Source organism: Chroicocephalus ridibundus, chromosome 24 (genome assembly GCF_963924245.1).
Source record: "Chroicocephalus ridibundus chromosome 24, bChrRid1.1, whole genome shotgun sequence".
Taxonomy (NCBI): Eukaryota; Metazoa; Chordata; class Aves; order Charadriiformes; family Laridae; genus Chroicocephalus; species Chroicocephalus ridibundus.
The window spans coordinates 1,364,314-1,387,839 of NC_086307.1; the positions used below are offsets into that span (position 1 = coordinate 1,364,314).

The window sequence follows — 23,526 nt, forward strand, 5'->3', positions numbered from 1 at the left end:
CGACAGACACAAGGAGCTTCTGCACCCAAACCTACCTCATTTTAAGTGTTAGTTTTTGGTTTTTTTTTATTTTTCCTTTTTTTTTTTTGGTTTTTTTTTTTTTTTTTTTTTTGGTTCGTTGTTTTTAAATGTGAGCCCCCACCACCCCCGCGCCCCACCACCCATCCGGGCAGAGCCTTCTGCCACCGGAGCTGGGGGTCTGTCCCTCTTTCCCCGCCCCCCCCAACTCCTCTGGATGTGGCAGCAAAAGGGCCCCCCCCGAGGAGAAGCAGGGGGGGCTATGGGGGTCCCCTGCCCTCAGAGGAGGCGGGGGGGTGTCTCTGCCCTTGTCCCCTGCCCTGGGAGGTCCCAGCTGTGTGATGTGCCAAGGTGTGAGGTGGGGTTGGGGGGGTGGCAGCCCCACTCCCCCAGGGCTGGGTGGGGGGCCCCCCCCTACTTGCCTTTGGCACAGGGAGCGGGGGTGGGGGAAGGTTATTTATCTATTTATACATTATATTGTATATACTAGATGGGGGGGAGGGGGGGCTCTTTGTGCTCTGCTGGGCTGAGATTTGGGGTGCAGGGGCAAGGGGGGGCTGCGGCATTTTTAAACCCAATCTCCGGGGGGGGGGTGTGGGGGGGAGCTGGAACCTCGGAGAACGAAGCAGCGAGTGGGCATTAACACAGCGGGCCCCCCCCTCCCCCCCCCCCCACGGCGCCACCCCCTAGGGCCACCGCCTGCTCCCCCCCTTCTCCCCCCACCATGGAGGGCCCCCCCCCCTCCCGGGGTGCTCGGAGGGGGAAGCTGGGATCTCTTAACGCACAAACGCACGGCGTGGGGGGGGGGGGACGGACACCCTCCTGTCCCTGGGGTGGGGCCCCCTTGGGGTCTGGGGCGGGGGGTGGGGGCGGGGGGGCCGAAGGGGGTCAGTGCCCTCCCCTCCCCCCGGTGGGGCCGGGGCGATCTTTAAAGCTGCTTCCGCAACTCGTCAAAAAGCTGCAAAAAGGTTTAAGGTAAAAATGTTTAAAAAAAAAAAAAAAGAAAAAAAAAGAAAAAAAAAAAGAAAAGAAAAAAAACCACACACAAAAAAAAAAAAAAAGAGACAAAAAAGCGAGAGTGGGGGCGGGGGATGAGAAAGTTTTAACAGAAAATATACGAGAAATTTAACTTTCAGAGCTGTACATAGCCGGGGCGTGTAGAAATCCCGTTTTTACCAATACCGAAACCACTGGATGTTATTTTAAAATAAAGCGCGTGAGAAGCCAGGCCGCTGCCTCCCTGCTTGGGGGGGGGCCGGGGCGGGGGGGGGGGGGGGGGGGGCGGGGGTCGGCCCTCCCAGCGGCTTGAACCCGGCACCGCGGAGGCCCGGCCCGGCCCGGCCCTGAGCGTCCCCCGTGTCGTAACGCCCCCCCCCCCCTGGGGCTGTGGCCCTCCCCCAGAGGACCCCGAGGGGGGTGTGTGTGTGTCCCCGGGTACCCCGTGTCGTGTGGCCCCCCACCGCCCCGCCCCAGGGGCCGCCGTGACCCGGCGGGAGGGGAAAAGGTCGCCCCGCGGTCATGGGTCACGTGGGCAGCGCGCTTCCGGCCACGTGGGCGGTGCTGGCGGAAGTCGGAGCCAGGCGCCGGGCGGAAGTGGGGCGGCGGCGGCGGCGGCGGGACGGAGCGGGACCATGGAGGTGGCGGAGCGGGGACGGCGGGGCCGGGAGGGGGCGTCAGGGGGATCCGGGGCCGAGGGGGAACCGGGACCGGGAGGGAACGGGGCCGGGGGGGACACATGGGATCGGGGATCCGTCCCGAGCTGAGCCGTGTCTGTCCGCAGGATCCCGGCCCCGGTCCCGGCCCCGGTCCGGCCGCAGAGAGCCCGGCGGAGCTGAGCCCCCCGGGGCTGGAAGGTGATACCGGGAGTGTCGGGGGGGTCCTGGGGTGCGGGAGGTCCCGGACCCGGGAGGTGCCCCGTAGGTTCGAGTGTTCTTGGGTCTGCGGTGGCCTTGGGGGTCTGTGTCCTGGGGCGTTGGGGGTCCTGGGGCCTTGGGGTGGGGTGTCCCAGGGTTTGGGGTGTCCCAGGGTTTGGGGTGCCGGGTGGCTCTCCTAGAGTGGGGTGTCCCAGGGTTTGGGGTGTCCTCTCCCCCAGGGGTGGGGTGCCGCAGGGTCTGGCATGTCCCGAGATTTGGGGTGGCCCGGGATTTGGGGTGTCTCCTCGCTTCTGGCAGGCACCTCACGCCGCCCGTCCCCAGGGGAGCCCCACCGCGGTGCTTACACCACCTTCATGAAGTCCCACCGCTGCTACGACCTGATCCCCACCAGCTCCAAACTGGTCGTCTTCGACACTTCCCTGCAGGTGGGCGGGGGCTGGGGGTCAGGTTTGGGGCTGGGGCCCCAGGACGGGGACCGGGGCTGGAGCCTGGTGGCTTAACTGGGACCGGGAAGCAGGTTTGGGGCTGGGGGATGCTCTCGGGGCTCTTCACCCGCCTTGTAAAAGTTTTGTAAGTGGGAGTGGAGGGGCATGGACTGCTGGGGGTCCCTGCTCCCCCATGGGGTGCCCCGTCCCTCCTGTGACATCCCCTGTGTCCCTGGTCACAGGTGAAGAAGGCTTTCTTTGCGCTGGTCACCAACGGCGTGCGGGCTGCCCCGCTGTGGGACAGCAAGAAGCAAAGCTTTGTGGGTGAGCGAGTGGGAGAGGGGGTCCCCAGGGGGCTGGCAGGACCCCACTCACCCTGCCTGTCCCCCCCCGCCCCCCCCAGGCATGCTGACCATCACCGACTTCATCAACATCCTGCACCGCTATTACAAGTCGCCCATGGTAAGGACCGTGCGCGGAGCTCGTCCCTGCGGGGACCCGGGGTCTGGCCTCTGCCCGCCCCACAAGCGGACACGGTTGATCCCGGTTTCTCTCCTTGTGCCCAGGTGCAGATCTACGAGCTGGAGGAGCACAAAATCGAGACGTGGAGAGGTGAGAGCGATCGCTGCCAGCTGCCTCCCGCCCTCCCAGACCTGCTTGGGGCGCCTGGAGCCCCCACGGCTCTGCACCCCACCTGCCCACGGCGCTGACGGTCCCCTCAGCGTCTCCTCTCCCCGCAGAGGTCTACCTGCAAGACTCCTTCAAGCCGCTGGTCTGCATCTCCCCCAACGCCAGGTACCCCCAGGCTGCTGGGAAAGGGGCATGGCTGGCTGCAGCGCCCTCGAGTGCGAGGCCGGGGTCTAGGCGAGCCCCGATTCCCCCTCTCCCTTCTGCCCCATAGCCTCTTCGACGCCGTCTCCTCCCTCATCCGCAATAAGATCCACCGTTTGCCCGTCATCGACCCCGACTCAGGGAACACGCTCTACATCCTCACCCACAAACGCATCCTCAAGTTCCTCAAACTCTTTGTAAGTCCCTTCCCTGCCCCGCGGCGGTGGCAGGGGCCACCCCAAGACAAGCTTGGCCCAGGCTGTGCCAGGTACCGCCGGTGCTGGGGCGGGCGCAGCTTCGGTGCCTCGCCGTGTGTTGTGGGTGCTGGGGGGGCCCCCGGGCCGCTGCATGGACCCCACAGCCCGTCCCCGCCACCCCTGCCTGCGCCGCCTCTGCTCGGAGTTCCCCCGGGCCCTGCTCCGCACCCAGTGCTCTCTGCTTTCACTCCTAGGACCGTGGCCCAGGCCTCGGGGCGGCCGGAGCCGGCAGCACCACGGGGCCCGGGGCGCGGCAGGCCGAGCCAGCGTCAGCACTGTCCCCCTCCCCGTCCCCTGCAGATAGCAGAGGTCCCAAAGCCCGAATTCATGGCCAAGACGCTGGAGGAGCTGCAGATCGGCACCTACAACAACATCGCCGTGGTGCAGACCAGCACCCCCATCTACGTGGCGCTGGGCATCTTTGTGCAGCACCGCGTGTCCGCTCTGCCGGTCGTCGATGATTCGGGTAAGGACAGGGCCCGGGCGCAGGGCACGGCGTGTGCTGGCTGTCCCCAAACCAGCTCGGGGGCCACATCCCCTCCGGCGTGCCAGGGACCGGCTGTATGGAGACCCATCGCCGCGGGCGCTTCTCACAGCCCTTCCCCTCCTTCCCTAGGGCGGGTGGTGGATATCTACTCCAAATTCGACGTTATCGTGAGTACTGGGGGGGGGGCTGCAGTGGTGGGGAGGGGGGCAGAGCCTGAACTGGAGGGGAACGTGAGGCGGGGGGGGGCTGCACGGGGCCCTCCTGTGTCCCCAATGCCTCTCCCTGCCCCAGAACCTGGCAGCCGAGAAGACCTACAACAACCTGGACGTGACGGTGACGCGGGCGCTGCAGCACCGCTCCCACTACTTCGAGGGCGTCCTCAAGTGTTACAAGCACGAGACGCTGGAAACCATCATCAACCGCCTGGTAGAGGCCGAGGTAACCATCCCCTGGGGCGCCAGTGATGGGGGGGGGGGCTGGGGTCCCTGCGCCGGCCTCAGCCCCTCCCTGTGTCCCCTCCCCCGGCCCCAGGTTCACCGGCTGGTGGTGGTGGATGAGAGCGACGTGGTCAAGGGGATTGTCTCTCTCTCGGATATCCTGCAAGCCCTAGTCCTCCCGCAGGGCCCCTGAGGCGGTGGAGGGGGGAATTCAGCCCCTCCCGGTGTCCCCCCCCACATCTCTCCTGACACACCGTGCTCCCCCCGGGCTGGGGGGGGGCACTCCTGGGGCAGGGACCCCACTCACCAGCAGTGTCCAGCAATAACTTCGAGCCGTGGTGGGGCAGCCCCGCGCCGCCGCAGCCCTTCCGTGGGCAGGGAGAGCCCCCCCTGGCTCCCCCCACACTGCACCCTGCGCCCCAAGGCCGTGTGGGGCAGGCAGTGGGTGCTGGGAGCAGCCCCCGACATCCCCCCCCACCCCGCGGCGTGCAGGGCTGGCTTCAGCCACCCCCGGGCCAGGGCCGTTCTCTGCGCAGACCCTTCACGGGTTTTCACTGAGTTTGGGGGGTAGTTGCCCTCACTCACCTCCGTCCGGCCCGGGGCTGCCCCCCTGCGTCCCCCCGGGTCCCCCCCCCCGGCCCCTGGTCCAGACACGCTCCCCACCGGGCCGTGCCTGCACCTGCCACTGCTTCGCGTGTGAAGAGAAACTGCAAATAAACACAGACCTGGCACAAACCCGGCCTCGCCGCGGGGCGCTGGGGGGGCACCAGGGGAGGGGGTGCTCAGAGAGGGGGGTTCGGCCCCCCCCCCGCAGGCCAGGGGGGAATCTGCTGAGCTTGCCCAGACCCTAAATCCCTGTTTGTTCCGCTTGTGGCTTTTCTAAAAGCTTGGGACTGGGGACGGGACGGGGATGGGGACCTGGTGGTGGCCACGGTGAGCAGGGGGCGTTGGGACAGGGGCTGGGGGAGGCCGGAGGGCAGCAGTGGGGGGGTGCGGGGTGCTGGGGTCCCCGTGGGGTGCTGGCGGGGGTCGCTGGCAGCCCGGATGCCTGAGTTCGCCGCTGGTGCTGCCCGGGGGAGGCGCGAGGCCCAGCCATGCTGAGCGTGGCACATTCCCAGCTGGGGGGGAGGCCGGGACGTGGCCACCGCCACCACCGGCTCCTGCCAGCGCCGGGGTCCGGCACGAGCTGCGGTGTCAGGTGAGAGCCAGGGTGGGTGCTCGGGGGGGCCCAGTGCTGTACCGGGGACTCGTGCTGGTGCCGGTGCCGTTGCCATGCCGCCGCCGGAGGGTTGCTAAGCTCCACTCAGAGCCCGCGTGGGCTGCAGCGCTCGGTGCCAAACCCGCCATCGCCTCGCTTTGTCGCAGGGGGGGGGAAGGGATCCCGGGGGGGGGCGGCACCCCCGGGACGGCCGGTGGGGTCCCCGCGGTGTGCCGGGCTCCCGGCCACCGGGGCTGCCCTGGGGGTGGGGGGGGGGAGGGCACCGTGCCGCTCGGCCGCCAGCCTGGCGGAGCCACTGGCCAGGACGTGGGGGTCCCTGGGGACGCACGTGCGGCGGTGGCTGCGCGTGTGTGCGGGCGGGCGCGAGGCTCCCGCGAGCGCGTGGCTGCGGGGACCCCCCGGTCCCCTGCGGCGGGGACCCCCCGGGGCCATGCTGGGGGGCGCGGAGCGGGGTGCGGGGCGGCTGCGGATCTGCGAGCGGACCAAGCTGCTGCTGGTGGAGATCGACACAGTGGCGTGTTGCAGCCCGGGCGCCGGCATGGCCGCGGGGTGCCGGCCCATGCCCCCCTGGACCTACCGCCGCATCGCCGGGGAGTACGCGTGAGTGGGGACGGGATGGGTGGGGGGGGTCCTTCCCATGCCCTGGCCCCAGCCCGGGCAGCCCCCCACCAGCCCCGGCCCCCCTCACGCCCCCCCCCCCCCCACCTTCTCTGTCTTGCAGGTACCTGGAGAAGCGCTTTGTGGCGGAGCTGGCCCCCCCCTGGCCCCCAGCGCCCCCCGTTCCCCCCCGCCGCCTACAGGACTTCGCCACCCCAGTCCCCCCAGGGCGTGAGACCCGGCCCTGGGCCCCCCCCCCCTCGCTGCCCCCTGGAAGAGCCCGAGGGGATGGGGGGCAGAGGACCGCCGCCGTGTGCTCCCCGTCCCCCACTGCCGGGGGGCAGGCAGGGCCCCCCCAGCTACGAGGCCCACATGCAGCGGGTGCAGGCTGCCCACCTTCGCCGGGGGGGGCCGCCCCCCTACATCTCTCCCCCTGCCTACGACGCTCCCCACCGTACCCTGCGGCTCTGGCCCCCCAGGGGACCGCGCAGTCCCCCCCTGGCACCCCAGGGCCGCAGGGCTATGCCGGGGGGTTGGAGCCACACGCTGCCCCGGGCGGCCACCGAGGCTGGGCACCGGCGGCTCCGTGGGATGCAACCGTCCCCGGGGGGGCCCAGCACCCCCCGGCACAGCCAGACCCTGCCCCGGGCAGCGTCCGGCCGGGAGCGGGTGCTGGGGCGTGGTAGGGGACGGCGGGGGACAGGGGGGCACGTCCTTATTGATGCCACCCGCGTGGTGGTCCGGGCCCAGTATGTCCCCCCCCCTCAGCGGCAGCAGGTCCGCTACACTGGGGGGTCCCCAAGGCCCACCACCCCCCCACTGGGCAGCTCTCCCACGACCCTGGGGGCTGCCACCCCCCCGGCAGCCCCCTCGCCCCCCCGGGAGCCCCCCAGCAGCCCCCGCAGTCCCTGGCGGAGCCCGGGTGGCTGTGGGGGTCCCCGAGGCCGGCCCCCCCCGCGGCGGCCAGCGCTGTATGCCCAGGCGCTGCGCGAGGCCGTGTCCCGCATCCGACGGCACACGGCGCCCGACTCCGACTCGGAGGCGGAGGGGGGCACGGGGGGGTCCCGGTGGCGGCACTGCCGTGACGCCCGCGCCTACAGCAGCAGCAGCAGCAGCCTGGAGAGCATCGGGGCCCCCCCGGGGGCTGCCAGCCCCCCCCGCGCCTGAGGGGCGGGGCTTGGCGGGGTGTGGCCCTCGGGGGGGCGGGGCTTGGCGGGGTGTGGCCCTCGGGGGGGCGGGGCTCGAGGCTGTGGTTCCCCCCAATAAAGGCTGCGGGATCCCAGTGTGCCGCTTCCGCCCCTTGTGTGTGTGCAGCGAGGCGGGGGGGCCCATCACCCTCCCGGCCCCCACATCCTCCCCTGCCCCCCTGTCTCTGCCCCCCCCCACCCCCCCCCCCGACTCCCCACCCCCAACCAACGAGGACCCAGGCGTCTGGGTGTCCCCCTGTCCCGGGGTCAGCCGGAGGCCCCAGGCGTCACAGCGGGCACCGCAGCGCGTCACAGCACGGGTGGGATGTGCCACCTCCCCCCCCCTCAACCCCGACACCCCCCCACACACACACCCCCACCCCCGGTCCCCTGTAATGAGTAGGTGAGCACAGCAGGCTTGGCCCGCGTCCACCGGCCCCACGTCACAGCTGGGGGGGGACCCCGGGTGAGTCACCCCGGGGGGGACTGTCCCCCCCCCGAACAGCCGCCACCTCTTAGTCATGCTGTGGGGCGGGGGGGGAGGATCCCCACGGCCAGAGGAAACCGCACAAATAACGTGTCCAATTTGCACGTTATTTAAAAACCGGCTCCTCCCCCGCCCCCCTGTGCGACCCTGTCATTATCCCGGTGACACCGGCCGGGAGGTCACGGCGCGGGGCAGCCGCCGCAGCGGGGGACCCAGGCGTCGGGGGGGGGGTGGGGCGGGGGGGCCACTTGCGGGGCAGCCCCAGGGCCACGTCACCCCCCGCATCCCCTGTCCTGGCGCGTGGCCTCGGGCACCCGGGATGGCAGCAGGGTCCCCGGGCCTGACCCGAGCTGTGCCGGCGACCTCAGCCCACCGCAGCACGGCTGCGGTCCTGCCATGGCTGCCCCGGTGCTCGGCACGGCTCAGCACAGCCTGGCATGGGCTGGTGCCGCCTGGCGTGGCACGGCACGGCTCGGCACAGCCTGGCACAGCTCGGTGCCGCCTGGCACGGATGGTGTGAGCCGGCACGGCTCGGCACAGCCTGGCACAGCTCGGTGCTGCCTGGCACGGATGGTGTGACCCGGCACGGCTCGGCACAGCCTGGCACAGCTCGGTGCTGCCTGGCACGGATGGTGTGACCCGGCACGGCTCGGCACAGCCTGGCGCAGTGCGGCACAGCCAGGCGTGGCTCAGCATGGCACAACACAGCTTGGCACAGGCTGGCATGGCTCGACACACCCTGTAGCAGCTCGGTGCAGCACGGCACGGCTTGGCACAGCCTGTATCAGCATGGCATAGCATGGCTTGGCACAGCTTGGCAGAGCCTGGTGCAGTTTGGCACAGCCCAGCATGGCTCAGCATGGCGCAACACGCTGGCACAGCTTGGCACAGCCCATCAAAGCCTAGAATATCCCGGAACAGATCAGCATGGCTTTGACACAGACTGGTACAGCTTGGCATGGCCTGGCATAGCCTGTATCGGCTCAGTGCGGCACGGCATGGCTCGGCACAGCCTGTATTGGCATGGCATGGCTCGGCATGGCTTGGCACAGCCTGTATCAGCACGGCATGGCACGGCTCAGCATAGCTTGGCACAGCCTGCTGCAGTTCAACAAAGCCTATAATAGCCTGGAACAGCTCGGCATGGCTTGGCACAGCCTGACATGGCTCGGCGTAGCCTGTATCAGCTCGGTGTGGCACAGCATGGCTGGCATAACCTGTATCAGCACGGCATGGCGTGGCTCGGCACGGCCTGTATCAGCTCAGTGCACCATGGCATGGCTGGGCACAGCCTGGATTGGCCCGGTGTGGCTCGGCACAGCTTGGCACAGCTCAGCACGGCTGGGCACGGCTGGGCACAACTTGGCACAGCTTGGCACGGCTGGGCACAGCTTGGTACAGCTCAGCACGGCTCGGCACGGCTTGGCACGGCTCAGCATGGCTTGACATGGCTGGGCACAGCTCAGCACGGCTTGGCATGGCAGGGCATGGTTTGGCATGGCTGGGCACGGCTGGGCACAGCTTGGCACGGCTGTGCACGGCTCGGCATGGCTGGGCACATCTCGGAGCAGCTCGACACGGTTCGGCACGGCTGGACACAGCTTGGCACGGCTCGGCACGGCTCGGCACGGCTCGACACGGCTGGGCACAGCTTGGCACGGCTCGGCACGGCTCGGCACGGCTCGACACGGCTGGGCACGGCTGGGCACAGCTTGGCACGGCTCGGCACGGCTGGGCGCGCTGCCCGGCGCAGCCCGGGGTGTCCCAGACGCGGGGGAAGGCGGCGCGGCCCTTTCCGTGGGCTCCGCTCCTGCCCAAACCCCTCCCGCTCCCCGCCGGGAAAATCACCTTCTAATTCGGGCCGCGCTGGCGCCAGCACCGCCCCCCCCCGGGCTCCCCCCTCTCCCCGCCCCCCCCCCCCGCCTTCCCCCCACCCCCCAAAACCCGCCGCAGCCCGCGGCCGGCCCGGGGGATCCCGCCCGGTACCGGTGCCGCCCGCGGCCGCCAGATGTCGCCGCGCAGCCGGTGACCGACGTGACCGGGGGCACCGGGGGGGGGGGGGGGGGGGGGGGGGGCGGAGGGGACACCGGGGGTCCCTGCCCTGCGCATCGCGCTGCCGCTGCGGGGCCCAGTCGGGACCTGGCGACGGACATGGCCACACGGGTGCCGGCAGCCCGAGAGAGCCGTGACCCACATGTGTCACCGGTGCTGGCGGGGTCCCCGCAGAGGTGTCGTCACGCGTGTGCCGGTGCCAGCGGTGTCCCCAGAGGGCCGCGAGCCACCTGCGCCACTGGCGCTGGCCATGCCGTGACCCACGTGGCCACCACAGAGTGGTGGCTCTTGCACGCACGAGGTGCTGGCCACGCCACAGCCACGGCCGCGCTGGCCATGCCACCTCCCCGGAACAGCCGCGTCCCACTGTGCCAACCGTGTCCCCGCAGCGCGGTGGCCACCCAAGCCCCACCTGCGTCCCCAAGCGCGCGGTGGCTGTGCGGGGCCCGTTCTCCCCAGGCCGCACGGCGGAGCCGGCGGGAAGGGGGTCCGGTGAATGCGGCATTGTTGCGCGGGGTTGGAGTCACAGATAATTACCTCAATTAGTTACAATGGCAGAGTAATAAATACAGGCTTAGCGGCTCCTTCCCCACTGCGGCTTCTCAGATTAATCCAGCCCGGGCGAGCGGAGCTGAAAGGAGTGATGGACAATTCATTAAACTCGCCGAATGCCGCACAAGGCACCCGTGAAGGCCGGCGTTAGCCCCCGGCGGCTCCGGCTTTGTCCCTAATTGTTCGTCTCGGGCATTGGTCACCTATCGGGGAGTGGGTGACGGCGACGGTCCCCCCGGGGCTGGCATGCCCGGGGATTAGAGGCCAGCCCTGCCACGGTTGCTGGGCGAGTTGGCCCCGCGCCGGAGGAATGTGGCGGCCGGGGGGTTGAGAGAGGGGGGGGCGGCCGGACAAGCCGGGCGCTGGCGGGACGTGGGCCCGTGTCGACCGGAGGCAAAGGCAGCCGGGACGGGGCTGTGCCGCTGGTGACAGTTAACGGGGCGCGGGATGGGGACGGTTCCGATGGCAGGCTGGTGCCACCGGCCAGTGCAGCTCGGAGTGGCTCTGTCTGTCTGTACTGCACCCCGCACTGTCCCGTCCCTCTGTCCTGCACCTCTGGACGTGTCACTGTCCTCTGTCCTGCACCTCTGGATGTGGCTCTGTCCCTCCATCCTGTACCTTTGGACACCGTCCTGTCCCTCTGTCCTGTACCTCTGGACATGGCTCTGTCCCTCTGTCCTGTACCTTTGGGCACCGTCCTGTCCCTCTGTCCTGTACCTCTGGATGTGTCACTGTCCCTCTGTCCTGCACCTCTGGACATGGCTCTGTCCCTCTGTCCTGTACCTCTGGACGTGTCACTGTCCCTCTGTCCTGCACCTCTGGACGTGGCTCTGTCCCTCTGTCCTGTACCTTTGGGCACCGTCCTGTCCCTCTGTCCTGTACCTCTGGACATGGCTCTGTCCCTCTGTCCTGTACCTTTGGGCACCGTCCTGTCCCTCTGTCCTGCATCCCTGGGAATGACACCGTCCCTCCGTCCTGCACCTCTGGACAGGGCTCTGTCCGTCTGTCCTGCACCTCTGGGCAGAGCCCCCCCCCCCCGCCCCCCCCAACCCCGTGCCCCAGCCCTGCCGGGGGGGGGGCCCAGCCCACAACAGGCCCAGCTTGCGGCCGCCATCCAGCTGTTACCCGGCTTCCCAGATGTGACGGGCTGGCGCGGGGCGGGACCGCCCTGTCCCTGTCCCTCTCCCTCTCCCTGTCCCTGTCCCTGTCCCGGCCCCGGCGCTGCGCGACAGCAGCTATTTCCAGTGCCCAGGCGTATTTGTCCAAGCCGGGGAGGTCTGCACCCAGCAGCCGGGTGCCCGCCCCACACCGGGGGTGCCCCTGCCCACCCCGGGGGTCGCGGCTGCCTGAGGTGCCCAGCGGTCACCGGCGTGCAGGAAAAGCTGAGTAACAGAGGTGACTTATAAGAATGTCATTATCTATATTCCTGACTCGCTACCGCAGGAAAACAGGCTATTTTCATGCCCTGTGCGTGTGCAGAATTTAGCAGGCAGATAACTCCCGGCAGGCGGGAGATGCTCGGAGGGTTATTTCGGGCTGTGTTCCTTTCCAGTCGTTTTTTCTCGCATTTCTTTATTTTATTTCGCCACACCAGGCTGTGTTTTTACCTTGGCGTGGACAGCGGGGGCCCCTGGGGTTTTTTCCCCCCCCACCCCTCCTCCTCTGAGTCTAAACATCAACTTTTCCACTATCGGCTCTGGGGGATATTTCGGGCAGCGGCAGCGTCATCCCGCAGCCTTTGATGCCGTGAATCCCCAGGGGCCCCGCGAGGTTCCCGGCTACGGCCACGGGGCAGCCCGGGCTGTGGGGACCCCCACCGCGGGTGGGCACTGAGGGTCCCCGGGCAGTGCCCCCTCCCCGTGGCTGGACGTCACCGTGGTTCACCCCGTGATGGACGTGGAGACGGGGGTTGCAGCTCATCCTTTCACCCCGTCCTGCCCCCAGGGTGTGGAGTCACGGTGGAGCTGGGTGTACGTGGACCCCGGGGGGATGCTCGCCCCGGTGGGATGCCCGTCCCAGTGGGATAGCTGTCCTGGAGGGATGCCCTTCCCAGGGATGCCCGTCCTGGGGCTGTGTCCACCCCTGTGGGATTCTTATCCCAGGGGAAAACTCGCCCCGGTGGGATGCCCGTCCCAGTGGGATGCCCATTCCAAGGGGATGCCCGTCGCGGCGGGATGCCATGCCCGCGGGATGCTCATCCCAGGGGGATGCTCTTGCCAGCAGGGCACCTGCCAGCCACAAAGCTGCCACCCCACCTTTGCCACGACCTTTCTCTGGCTGCAGCCAGACCCCACGCCAGGGTGCGGGGCTGTGTGTGGGGCCGGTGGCCAGTCTCGGACCCCCCCCCCAGCCCCAGTAACCTCAGTGCCCTCCCTGGCCCCCCTCCTCCCCCGGAGCCGAGGGGAGCCGTCAGCCCCGGCCGGGAGCGGTGATGGACGATGCTCATTCCCTGTCTGCCGTCTTTTACCTCCCGTGGCCGCTCCCAACGCCCGGCCCCGGCGGCACCAGTCCCGCCGCCCCGGCAAATTCCAGTGCCGGGGATGCTGCAGCCCAGGTGCCATGGTGATGGGCGCCCCGGCCACGGGGATGGACGCCCCGGCTGGGAGCGGCGGCAGGGACGGCTGGGCTGGAGACGGGCACGGCGGGAGAGAGAAAAGGGTCTGCAGGGAGGGGATGGTGGAGGGGAGGGCAAAGGAAAGGAGCAGAAGGGTGGACGGACAGACAGCTGGAGGGACCGATGGCCATGGAACGGGGAGGTGAGCAGATGGAGAGATGATGGACGGACAGACGGAGTGGAGGGATGAGGGCAGTGGGGGCCGGCTCCCCAGCCCCACAGTTTGGGGGACATTGCTTCCCCCCCACCCCCAGCTCATCCCCTCCCTCCCCCTGCCCCCCAGAAATGAATCAGGGCAGGACTGATAAAAATATATCCTTTATTCTTCTCTAAAGGCTATCAGTGAAACCTGTAACAAAGCATTATTATTAATTATTAATAATTATTATTATTTTTTAATTATAAAAAACAGGGCCTGGGGCCAGTGAAGCATGGGGGTGGGGGTGGGGGGGGCGGCATCAAACCGTCCACAATAAATATTTTATTTACAGTGAGAAGGGGACCCTACAGAGCCAGAGTGGCCGACGGGTGTCCGGGAAGGTGCACGGCACATCCAGGCCGGCTGCCGGCCCCCGGGACGGGACAGGACCGGGGTGAGGGGTGGGGGGGGTGGGGGTGGGGGGGGTGTCCCCAGGGCGCAGCCACACACCCACCCGTGGGCGCCTTCAAACCAGCCGGGCACCCGTCATGGGGGGTGGCGCAGACCCCCTCCGGGGCTGGGCAGGGTGGTCCCCGGGGGCTCACAAGCACTCGTGCAGCACCTGCGTGTTGGTGCAGTTCAGGCAGCTGACGTGGCAGCACCAGTGGAAGGTGCAGTTGCAGCGCTCGGTGACGCGCTGGGTGCGCGTGCGGTACCCGCGCCCGCAGCACAGCAGCTCGCACCCATCCAGCCCCGGCGAGGAGCTGTTGCAGAAGCGCCCGGCTGTGCCCGCCGTCCCCGTCTTCCCGCTGTAGGTGCAGAAATTGGGCGACTTCTCGAAGTAGACAAGGTCGTGGGGCGAGGGGGGTTTGTGGGCCGGGTTCTCCGGCTCCAGGTGATGCAGCTCCACCCGCGACGCCCGGTTGCTGCCCTTGTTGCCGTAGATGACGCGGGAGGCGCCGTCGAAGCGGTCCTTCAGGACGTCACCCACGGCGCGGAAGGTGGGCAGCCGCATCCAGCACGTGCGGACGGTGCAGGAGCCCGACATGCCGTGGCACTTGCACTCCTGGCGCATCTCCGAGAAGACCGTCTGCAAGGGCCGGGGCAGGGGGGGGAATGTGGGGCACCGTGAGAAGCCTGGGACCCCCCCAAGGGACCACCCTGCTCCCGCACCCCACTTCCCCCGTGGCATCACATCATGCTCAGCCCACCCAAAGCCGGATGAGAAACATGTCTCTGATGGTTCCCAACCCACGCGTGGGGACAGGCTGGGGGGCTCCGCGGCCATGCCCATCCCAGTCCCCCTCCCCGGGGCTGCCCGCAGCCCCCCTGCGCCCTCACCATGCGCCCGGCTTCATTGTTGTGCAGGTTCATGAGGAAGCGCAGGTCACGGCCCTTCTCGCTGGAGTCGACAAACTCCCTCCCGAAGAGGCGCCCGAAGTCGATGTTGTCGCTGCAGCCCCCCCAATGCCAGTCGGGCCCCCCGGGACCGCGGCGCCGGTAGTCACAGGTGCAGGACTCGATGGAGCCCTCGGAGCAGGACCGGGCCACCGAGTGCGTCACACCAGCGCTGGTGATGGCGAAGATGAACGCCGTCTCCCGGCAGCCTGCGGAGGGGAGCGGGACCTCAGGGTGCTGCCGGGGTGGGGAGGGGGCGCCCACCAGCACCCCCAACCCACAGCCACGACGGGCTGGTGATGGGCTGGTGAAGCCCCGTGGGGAAGTGGGGGTGCTTTGTCAAGCACCCCATCTCGGGGTTCCGCGGAGGGGATCCGGGGAGCCCCGCGCTGCCTCCCGCCACCCTGCAGCCTCACCCCGGTTGACGATTTTGCCGAAGATGTTGGGGCCCTGGGAGGTGGGACAGTTCCAGCGGCGGTTGCGGAACTGCCACTTGCACTCCTTGATGGCAGTCTGGAGGCCGGAGCTGACGCTGTGCAGGATGCCGGGGTTCTGGCGGATCAGCTTGCGCTGCTTGCGGCTCAGCAGCTGCAGGCTGGGGTCCAGCACCAGCTGCACGTTCTTGGAGTCCGTCAGCAGGTTGGTGGACGAGGCCACGTTGATGATGCCCCTGTGGCACAGGCGAGGACGGTCATCACCAAGGAGGGATCCCCGGCATCCCGCTCCCCACCTCAACACCCCTCGGGGCGGGGGGGGGCCTGACCTGGCTCCTCTCTGCTACCAGAGCATCCTCCTCCCCGGGCATCCCCCACAGCTGGGGGTCACATCCCCGTGTGTGTGCGTGTGTGTGTGTCCCCCCGCCCCGAGCTGCACCTGCACGCCCCATCCCGGCTGCCGGCCCCGCTCCCCCCCTCCGCCCCGGTGCCGGCGGACTCACCACCACCGTCCGCTGTTGTTCACCGCCAGCGTGTTGGAGAGGGAGGAGAGGGCCAGAGCCCAGAGCGCCCGGAGCGCCAGCCCCAGCGCGGCGGCTCGCATGGCTCCAGCCCCGGGAGCCCCGGCAGAGTGCGCGGGCGAGCGGCCGCCGGGGTATTTATGGTGCCGCGGAGCCCCCGGCCCGGCCGCTACATCCACGCGTGTTTCCGGACGCGCGGGGCGCGGGCAGGGCGGGCGGCTCCGGTGAGGGCGGCCGCGGGGGGCCGCGGGGCGGGCGGGCCGGCACCGGGCTGCGGCTGGTGCCCGGTGCCCAGGGCACGGCGTCGGGAGTGAGGTGCCCGGCGCTCCCAGCCCGGTTCCCGGGGAGCGGCGTCGGGCGATCCGTGCGCGGTACCCGGTGCCGATGCCCTGTGCCGGTGCTCAGCGGTCCGTGCGCGGTACCCGGTGCCGGTGCCCGGTGTCGGTGCTCGGCGGGCCGTGCGCGGTACCCCGCGGCTCCCCGGGGAGGCGGCGCGGCTGGACTCGACTCGGCGCGGAGGGTGCGCAGCGCTCAGCACCCGGGAGCATCTTCCAGCCCCTTCCCTCTTATAGGGGCGGTGCGGAGGGTCCCCATGGGCCGGTCCCGCCGAGCGGGGCCTCCCCGCGTCCTCGCCCTAACAATGGGGAGCGGCGGAGCCGCGGCACCTCTTATTGGGGCGGCCGGAGCGGCGGCGCCGGGCCTGTCCGTCACGGCCCGGATTAGCCCGGCGGGTGGCTGCGCCCCGGCCCCGTGCCCAGAGCGCGGCCGACGGGGCGGGGGGGGACACCCCGAATGCCGCCCCCCGCCCTCCCCGCCCGGCGCCGTCGCCCCGCGCACACGCTCTGCCGGCACCGGCAGCAGCGGAGGCAGCCCGGCGCGGCCCGGGACAGCTCCCGGCGCAAGGAGGAACAGGTCCCGGAACAGCCCGGGATGGCCCGGGACAGCCCCGGGCGCACGGGGGAGTGGAGTGGCGGGATCTGCCGGGACTGCCCCGGGAGCACGGGAGGGGCAGAGTCCTGGGACAGCCCAGGGCGCACAGAGGACCACAGTCCCGGGACAGCCCCGGGACGCCGTCCCGGGACCCCCGGGTTTGGGGATGCGGCAGCACGGACGCGCAGCCCTCCCGGGGCGCGGGACCGTCGGGGCTGAGCCGGTCGCCGGTGCCGGTCCGGAGCCCGTCCCGGCCGCCGCCCGTCCCGGTCCGTGCCCGGCGCGACGGCGCGGCCGCGTCCTCTCGCCTCTCGGGTCGGTCTGTCCCGGGACTGCGGTTCTCTGTGGTGTCCCACCCTCCGCAGAGGGTCCCCGAGCCCCCCGCGAAAGTGCCCGTGGGTGTGAAGCCCTCGTGAGTGCGGGCACGGCCCCGCACGGCCCCCCCTGTCCCGGGGCGCCCGGCCTGGGCCGGCACTGGGTGTCGGAGGGAGGGATGGAGCGAGGGGAGAGGGATGGAGGGAGAGAAGGACGGAGAGAGGGATGGTGGGATGGCGGGATGGAGGGAGGGATGGATGCGGGGGGGCGCATGGAGAGATGAAGGGAGGGATGGCGGACGTTGAGGTGACGGAGGGAAGGGCAGGGGGTGCCCGGCCGCGGGGGGGGCGGCCTGTCGTGCCCAGGGTCAGGGCACGGTGACGCAGGGCCGGTGCTGACACGCGTCTCGGTGGGGACGAGGGTCTGTTCCTGCTGTCCCCCACCCGGGGGTGAACTCCCCGGTGCGGGGCCGAGCGGGACGAGGTGGGGGTCTGAGCTGAGCCCCCCGTTGTGGCGGGGTGCGGGGGGGGGGGGGGGTAATCCCCCCGCGGTGGTTTCCCCGGACCAGTCATGCGGGGCCGGATTAGCCCCGCTCGCCCGTCACGGACCGGGGCCGCCGCTCACCATTTCAATTCAAGGACGGACAAAGCCCGGGCCGGCGGGGGGGGTGTAGGGGGGTGTCCCGCATCGGGCACCCCCCCCCTTGTCACCCCCTCCCCCGGGCCGGGAGGGGCTCGAGGCCGCCCCAGGGTCTGCTCCAGGACGGCGGCTCCCACCCCCTCACCCCCCGCCCCGGTTCCCGGCCGGGCCAGGCGGTGTCCGCGCCCTCGGGCCGCCGCCCCGTCGGGGCTCCCGGGGCTGAGGTCAGCGGCCGCGGGGAGGCCCCGGGGCGCGGCCGGGAGGGCCCTGCCCGGGGCTGTGCCACCAGCGGCGGGGCCCAAACACGACTTTCCTCCCCGCCCCATCCCGGGACCCCCGTACCGCTACCCTCGGACCCCCTCCCCGGCCCCCGCCGCCTCCCGCTGCCCCGAGCACCCCCCCGGGGCGTCCGCTCCCCGCCCCATCTCCTCTGCTGCCCCCGCGCAGCCCGACGGCGGCCCCGGGGGTGTCGATGCTCGGGAACCCCCGGCCCCGGGCTGTCCGCGGGAGCCCGGCGGCGCGGCGCGGCTCCCGCAGCCGTCGGGGCGACCGGTGTTGCCGGTGCCCCCGGGACCGCCGCCCTTACCTGCCCGGGGGCGGGGGGCGCCGCCGGTCCCGACCCGTCCCGTCCCGCCGCAACGAGCAAGGACGGACGGACGGACGGACAGACAGCGGGACGGACGGACAGCCGGGCGGATCGGGGTGGGGGGGCGGGGGGGGGAGCCGGGGGTGCCCCGCACCCGCTGCCAGCCCCTGCCCGGCCCGTGAGCACCGGGACGGGATGGGGGGGGCTCTGTGCAGGGAGGGCGTCCCCTGTCCCCCCCGTGCAGTTACTGGGGTCCCCTGTCCACCCCCGTGCGGTTATGGGGGTCCCCGCCCCCCCGGTGAAGCAGAGGGCACTCCTCCCTCGCCGTGCCCTCCCGGAGGGGTTTCATGCCGTGGGGGGGCACCGGGACCACCCCGCTCCCATCAGCCCCCCCCGGTGCAGGCCCCCCCACCCCGCACTGCTGCAGCCGCTGCCATGGAAACGGTTCGCGGCTCTCGCGAGCTCGTCGCCCCCCCCCCTCCCCGCGCGCGCCCCCAGGCCCGGTGCGGGGGGCGGAGGTGGGGGGGGCGGGAAGCGGGGCGGGGGGGTGGGGGGGGCACCGGGAGCTCTCGCGAGATCGGCGCGATCGGGCCTCCGCTTCCGGCGGCGGGAGCGGTGCAGAGTCAGCTGCGGGCGGGGGGCGCCACCGGCACCGGCACCAGGTGCGGGGGGGGTTCGCACCGGGGGGGGGGTGGGGGTCCGAGGCGCCGTGCATCGGCGGGAGCGCTGCAACGGAGGGCGGGAGGGGGGGCGGTGGCATCGCACCGGCGCGGGGGGGGCTGCAGTGCGGTTGGGGGTGCACGGTGCGTTGGGGGTGCGGAGCACCGGGGGGGGGCATCGCACCGGGGGGGGGGGGGCGGGGGTGCTTGTGCGGTGCAGCGGGAGGGGCGCGGGGTGCGGGGGGGGAGCGGGCAGCGCCTGGGGGGCGGTGCGGCGTGCGGGGGCGATGCGGCGGGGGGGGGCGGTGCGGCGCGAGGGGGGGGGGGGGCCCGGCGATTTGGGGGTGCGCTGCAATCCGGGGGGGGGAGGCGGTGCGTTGGAGGGGCGCAGGGAGAGCGCGGGGGTTGTGCTGCTGTCGGGGGGGGCCGGTGGGGGCAGTGAATTCGGGGGGCGTCGCGCCGCGGGGCTGCGGGGGGGCCCCGGGGGCGGGCGGCAGCCTACGGCCGGGAGGGGCGCGCTGCGGTGCGGGGGGGGGGCGGTGGAGGGCGCTCGGGGCCCCCCTTCGAGGAGGCTACAGGGCCGGGGGAGCTGTGAATGGGCTGGGGGGGTGCAGGGGTTGTCGAGGTGGGGGTTGTTGTGTGTCGTGTCCCCCCGCCCCAGAAGGGCTCGGACCCCATGCCTCAGTTTCCCCCATTGCAGAGCCCTGGCCTGTCCCCTTGTAGGGTGCAGCACGAGGTTGGGGGGACACCCCCACCCCCAGCACGGCCCCCCCACATTGAGCCGCACACAGAGGCAGCCCCCACGGAGTGCCTGGCCCTGGCCCCACCCCCCGGGGTCCCCCAAGCCCCGCATCCCCCCAGGACATGTGGGTCCCTGTGGGGAGCACAGGGGAGCTCCGCAGCCCCCCCCCCTCCTCAGGGCCACCCCCTAGCCCCAAACGCCGGCCCCGTGCCCCCGCAGGATCCGGCCTCGCCTGCGGACGGAGCCAACGCCGCCGTCACCATGGGCAACATCTTCGGGAACCTGCTGAAGAGCCTGATCGGGAAGAAGGAGATGCGGATCCTGATGGTGGGGCTGGATGCTGCCGGCAAGACCACCATCCTCTACAAGCTGAAGCTGGGGGAGATCGTCACCACCATCCCCACCATAGGTGTGCGAGGGGGGGTGGCACCAGGCGGGAACCCCTCCCCATCAGGGCTCCTTGGGAGGGGGCTCGCGGCCCCGCGTGCCACAGTTTTCCTCCGCTGTCGCTCCCCACAGGGTTCAACGTGGAGACGGTGGAGTACAAGAACATCAGCTTCACCGTGTGGGACGTGGGTGGGCAGGACAAGATCCGGCCCCTCTGGCGGCATTACTTCCAAAACACCCAGGGTAGGTGCTCCCCAGGGACGCCGGAGGTGGGGGGACAGGGCTTGCCGGGGATGGCCGTGGGTCCGGCCGGATCCCTGCGCCCCCAGCAGCGCCCACTCGCTGTCCCCAGGGCTGATCTTTGTGGTGGACAGCAACGACCGGGAGCGGGTGAACGAGGCGCGGGAGGAGCTCATGCGAATGCTGGCAGAGGACGAGCTGCGAGACGCCGTCCTCCTCGTTTTCGCCAACAAGCAGGTGGGTCGGGGAGGGGGGAGACCATCTGGTGGGACCAGGACCATCCCTGGGGTGTCAGGGCTGGTATCTAGCGATGCCCATGGCAGGACCATGCCTGTGCCCATGGCATCAGGGCTGGTATTCAGCAGTCCCTCTGGCTGGACCGTGCCCATCCCCGTGGTATCGGGGTTGGGATCGTACCAGCCCCCGTCTTAGAGCTGTGCCCGTGCCCGTGGCATTGGGGCTGGTGTTCAATACTCCTTCTGGCTGGACCATGCCCATCCCCGTGGTATCGGGACTGGGATCTTACCAGCCCCTGTCGTAGAGCTGTGCCCATCCCTGTGGCATCAGGGCTGGGGTTTAACACCTCGGTGGCAGCCCCACGCTCCTCCCCATGGCGTCAGGGCTGGTCTTTAACACCACCTCTGGCTGGACTATGCCCATCCCCATGGCATCGGGGCCGGCATCTCCCGTCCCCGCAGCAGGCCCGCGCTTCTCCCCGCAGCATCAGGGCTGGTTGCCAGCCGCCGTGGCACGATAGCGCCTGTCCCCACGGCATCGGGGCCACTGTCGGCCCCCCGCGGCGGCGTGGCACCCATCCCCGCGGTCTCGGGGCTGGATCGTCACCCCATCTCTGCCCTAGGACCTGCCCAATGCCATGAACGCGGCAGAGATCACGGACAAGCTGGGGCTGCACTCCCTGCGCCACCGTAACTGGTACATCCAGGCCACCTGTGCCACCAGCGGGGACGGGCTCTACGAGGGCCTCGACTGGCTCGCCAACCAGCTCAAGAACAAGAAGTGAGCGGGCGGCCGCCGGCCCCGGCCCGCCCCCCCACCCCCACCCTGCACCCCCGGTTCCCCCCCGGGGCTGTGCCAGGCCCCCCCCGGCCGCCCCCTCCCCGCCCCGGTTGGGTTTTGCTTTCTTCTGGCACCGGTTGCTGTGGGGTTTTTTGCCTTTTTTTGGGGTCTCCTCGGTTCCCCTCGGATCTCGTGTGTGCGTGCGTGGAAATATAGCTATATATAACTTATCTGGGGGGGCGGGGGGCAGAGCCCTGGGGAGCGGGATGGGGGCTGGGGGCCACCTCGGTGCTGCCCTGCCCGGGGGAGGGGGGGGCCATGCCGGGGCACCCCGTCCCCGTGCATGTCCCCACACCCCTCGCCTTCCTCTGGACCAAATGTGGGGGCCGCGGGGCCGCAGGGGGCATTTGGGACCATACACACCTTCCCCCGCTTTCCCCCAGCGCCCTCCCCCCGCCCTCCCCGGGGGGTCCCACACGTCCCTGGCCCCCCCATGTCACTTCGAGGCAGGTCTCCTCCCCGCAGCGCGACCCCCAGGGGGGAGGCACGGGGCTGCTGGGACCCCCGTGGTTCCCCCCAGCCGTGTCTCCACACCCCCCGCCCCCCCCCCCAAGCCCTGGCCGCCTGCACCCCAGCCCCATGCCAGCATAGTGATTGTATGTCCCTGCCCCTCACGGACGGACAGACGGCCCCGTACTGTACCCCCCCCACCCTCCTCCCCGGCACCGTATTTATACCCCCGGTCTGTGCTTGGTGTGACGTGTCGCTGCGGCTCTGCCCCGTCCGGGGACGTGTGTACTTGGCCCCCCCCTCTCCCCCACTCCCCGCGCCTGAGACGGTGGGTGACCCCCCGGCCCCCCCCCCCCCCCTTGGATATTAAACTTGTTTTATGTAGTGCTGCCCCATGGCTCTTCTTCCGCAGCCCCCCTGGCGTGGGGGTCCCACCAAGGGGGACGGTGATGGACAGCCCTGGGCTGGTTTTAATTAGAAAGAGCTTAGCGGGACGAGGGGGGCTGGCGGGGGGGCGAGGGGGGGCTCCCCCTTCCCAGGCTCATCTTTAGGGGAATATTGGATGAAATGGTAAATCCCATTAGCGCTAATCCCAGCCGGGGCGTGGGGACGGTGCCAGCGCCGGGACGGGTGTGAGTGGGGCTCAGCCCCCCACCTTCCGGTGTTACCCCCCCCCGCCACGGGCCAGGGGCCTGGCTGAGTCCTGTTTGGGGCCAGCACTGCTGTCCCCGTCCCCGTAGTCCCCTCTGGGTTAGTGGCTGGTTGGGGGGGGGAGGCTCTTGGCCCCCAGGACCCCACCAAAGCGGGGTGCGATGCTGGCTGCCCGGGTGCCTGGGTTCCTCCTGCCCGGGGGAGCTGGAGCAGGGGTGACCGGGGCTCTGGCTGAGAGCTGCAGAGCCGGCACCGGCGCGTTCCCACCGGCTGGGCCAGCAGCTTTGTCTGGCGGGGGCCAGCCCGGCGCTGACCCGGTGGCCCTAATCCCATTAGCGCCCCGGCCCCCAGCCGCCAGCCCGGCTTCCCCACCTCTCGGCAACCGGGGCTGGTATGTGGGTGCGCCGGTGGGGCCGGCGTGCCGATGCCGTCGTCCGGGAGCTGCACCGGGGCCTGCGCCGGCACTGCCACCACCGGGGCCACCACCACCACCACTGCCAACGGGGCTATTGCCACCGGCAAGGGCCGAGGGAGCCCAGCTGCCCCCATCATGTGCCAACGTGACCCTCCTGAAGCAGGGCTGCCCACCACGAGCCAGGATTCCCCGTGGGGAGCGGCTGTCTCACATGTCCCCCAGCCCTGTGCCGCAGCCCCCGGCCATGGGGACACGAGGGCGTTGGGGCAGGTTCGGCTCCACACAGGGCCCGGGTCCCCCCAGTCCAGCTCCTCACTGGTGAGGGGCTCAGGTTCCCTTGTCCCGCATGGCTGGGGGGGCGTAGAAGGGGTGCTGGGGTGCAGGGATGCTTTGCGCCCACTGGGTGCCAGGGAAGGATGCCAGGCTCAGGTGGGTGCTGGAGAAGGGTCCTGGACCCAGGTGGGTGCTGGTGAGGAGTTCTCGACCCAGGTGAGTGACAGGGAGGGATCCTGGGAGCAGGTGGGTGCCAGGGAAGGATGCTGGGTTAAAGGGGGTGCCAGAGAAGGGTCCTGGACCCGGGTGGGTGCCAGGCAGGGGTCCCACACCCGGTTGGGTGCCGGTTTCTCCAGGCTTTGCTGCCGCCTGCTGGTACCGAGTCCCGACAGCGCCGGGACAGCGGGTGCTGCACTCGGTGAGTGCCTGGGGACGGGCCCCCCGCCCGGACCCCCACCCGACCCCTGCCCGGGGCGGTCGGCTCAGCCGGGGAGCGCCGGGACAGTCTCCGGGCCGAGACGGACGCCCGGTGCCAGCCCGGGCTGGGTGGCACCGGAGCCCGGACGGACGCGCGTCCCCGGGCACCGAACGGGGAGCCGGGCCCCGGGGACATCCATCCCCCCCGAGCCCCGC

The 23,526-nt window shown here is 70.7% G+C and overlaps 4 protein-coding genes across 7 annotated transcripts; 3 read left to right on the forward strand and 1 right to left on the reverse strand.

Moving 5' to 3' along the window:
• The first annotated feature begins 1,569 nt into the window (after positions 1-1,569).
• Positions 1,570-4,937, forward strand: PRKAG1 (protein kinase AMP-activated non-catalytic subunit gamma 1). Of its 3 annotated transcripts, XM_063359179.1 has the most exons (12): positions 1,571-1,655; positions 1,799-1,871; positions 2,214-2,317; positions 2,560-2,641; positions 2,721-2,779; positions 2,884-2,929; positions 3,058-3,112; positions 3,219-3,345; positions 3,706-3,871; positions 4,022-4,059; positions 4,184-4,330; positions 4,424-4,937. In XM_063359179.1, the coding sequence occupies exons 1-12, from the start codon at positions 1,650-1,652 to the stop codon at positions 4,520-4,522; spliced, it is 1,002 nt and encodes a 333-aa protein (XP_063215249.1). In that variant the 5' UTR covers positions 1,571-1,649; the 3' UTR covers positions 4,523-4,937. The 3 variants fall into 3 exon arrangements, with proteins under 3 accessions (XP_063215250.1, XP_063215249.1, XP_063215251.1); XM_063359180.1 differs by lacking the exon at positions 2,214-2,317 and having other exon boundaries at positions 1,570-1,655; positions 2,560-2,637; XM_063359181.1 differs by lacking the exons at positions 1,571-1,655; positions 2,560-2,641 and having other exon boundaries at positions 1,843-1,871.
• Positions 4,938-5,190: 253 nt separating this feature from the next.
• On the forward strand, positions 5,191-6,831 carry LOC134526755 (basic proline-rich protein-like). The gene is made up of 2 exons (XM_063358933.1): positions 5,191-6,148; positions 6,270-6,831. The coding sequence occupies exons 1-2, from the start codon at positions 5,979-5,981 to the stop codon at positions 6,829-6,831; spliced, it is 732 nt and encodes a 243-aa protein (XP_063215003.1). The 5' UTR covers positions 5,191-5,978.
• Positions 6,832-13,469: 6,638 nt separating this feature from the next.
• On the reverse strand, positions 13,470-16,040 carry WNT1 (Wnt family member 1). Its single transcript, XM_063359080.1, has 4 exons — positions 15,512-16,040; positions 14,991-15,244; positions 14,518-14,783; positions 13,470-14,266 (listed from the first exon to the last, which is right to left on the reverse strand). The coding sequence occupies exons 1-4, from the start codon at positions 15,610-15,612 to the stop codon at positions 13,778-13,780; spliced, it is 1,110 nt and encodes a 369-aa protein (XP_063215150.1). The 5' UTR covers positions 15,613-16,040; the 3' UTR covers positions 13,470-13,777.
• Positions 16,041-18,501: 2,461 nt separating this feature from the next.
• ARF3 (ADP ribosylation factor 3) lies at positions 18,502-21,881 on the forward strand. Of its 2 annotated transcripts, none has more exons than XM_063359217.1 (5): positions 18,502-18,661; positions 19,620-19,809; positions 19,920-20,030; positions 20,140-20,264; positions 20,887-21,876. In XM_063359217.1, the coding sequence occupies exons 2-5, from the start codon at positions 19,662-19,664 to the stop codon at positions 21,046-21,048; spliced, it is 546 nt and encodes a 181-aa protein (XP_063215287.1). In that variant the 5' UTR covers positions 18,502-18,661; positions 19,620-19,661; the 3' UTR covers positions 21,049-21,876. The 2 variants fall into 2 exon arrangements, with proteins under 2 accessions (XP_063215287.1, XP_063215288.1); XM_063359218.1 differs by lacking the exon at positions 18,502-18,661 and adding an exon at positions 18,781-18,802 and having other exon boundaries at positions 20,887-21,881.
• Positions 21,882-23,526: the final 1,645 nt, after the last annotated feature.

Coding starts and splice junctions, on each gene's coding strand:
- WNT1 (XM_063359080.1), bottom strand. CDS start 15,612: ATGCGAGCCGCCGCGCTGGGGCTGGCGCTCCGGGCGCTCTGGGCTCTG. Junction 14,784..14,990: donor CGGCAAAATCGTCAACCGGG/GTGAGGCTGCAG, acceptor TCCCCTCCGCAG/GCTGCCGGGAGACGGCGTTC. Junction 14,267..14,517: donor ACAATGAAGCCGGGCGCATG/GTGAGGGCGCAG, acceptor CGGCCCTTGCAG/ACGGTCTTCTCGGAGATGCG.
- LOC134526755 (XM_063358933.1), top strand. CDS start 5,979: ATGCTGGGGGGCGCGGAGCGGGGTGCGGGGCGGCTGCGGATCTGCGAG. Junction 6,149..6,269: donor CGCATCGCCGGGGAGTACGC/GTGAGTGGGGAC, acceptor TCTGTCTTGCAG/GTACCTGGAGAAGCGCTTTG.
- ARF3 (XM_063359217.1), top strand. CDS start 19,662: ATGGGCAACATCTTCGGGAACCTGCTGAAGAGCCTGATCGGGAAGAAG. Junction 20,031..20,139: donor TTACTTCCAAAACACCCAGG/GTAGGTGCTCCC, acceptor CGCTGTCCCCAG/GGCTGATCTTTGTGGTGGAC. Junction 20,265..20,886: donor TCGTTTTCGCCAACAAGCAG/GTGGGTCGGGGA, acceptor TCTCTGCCCTAG/GACCTGCCCAATGCCATGAA.
- PRKAG1 (XM_063359179.1), top strand. Junction 2,642..2,720: donor CAAGAAGCAAAGCTTTGTGG/GTGAGCGAGTGG, acceptor CGCCCCCCCCAG/GCATGCTGACCATCACCGAC. Junction 3,113..3,218: donor TGCATCTCCCCCAACGCCAG/GTACCCCCAGGC, acceptor TCTGCCCCATAG/CCTCTTCGACGCCGTCTCCT.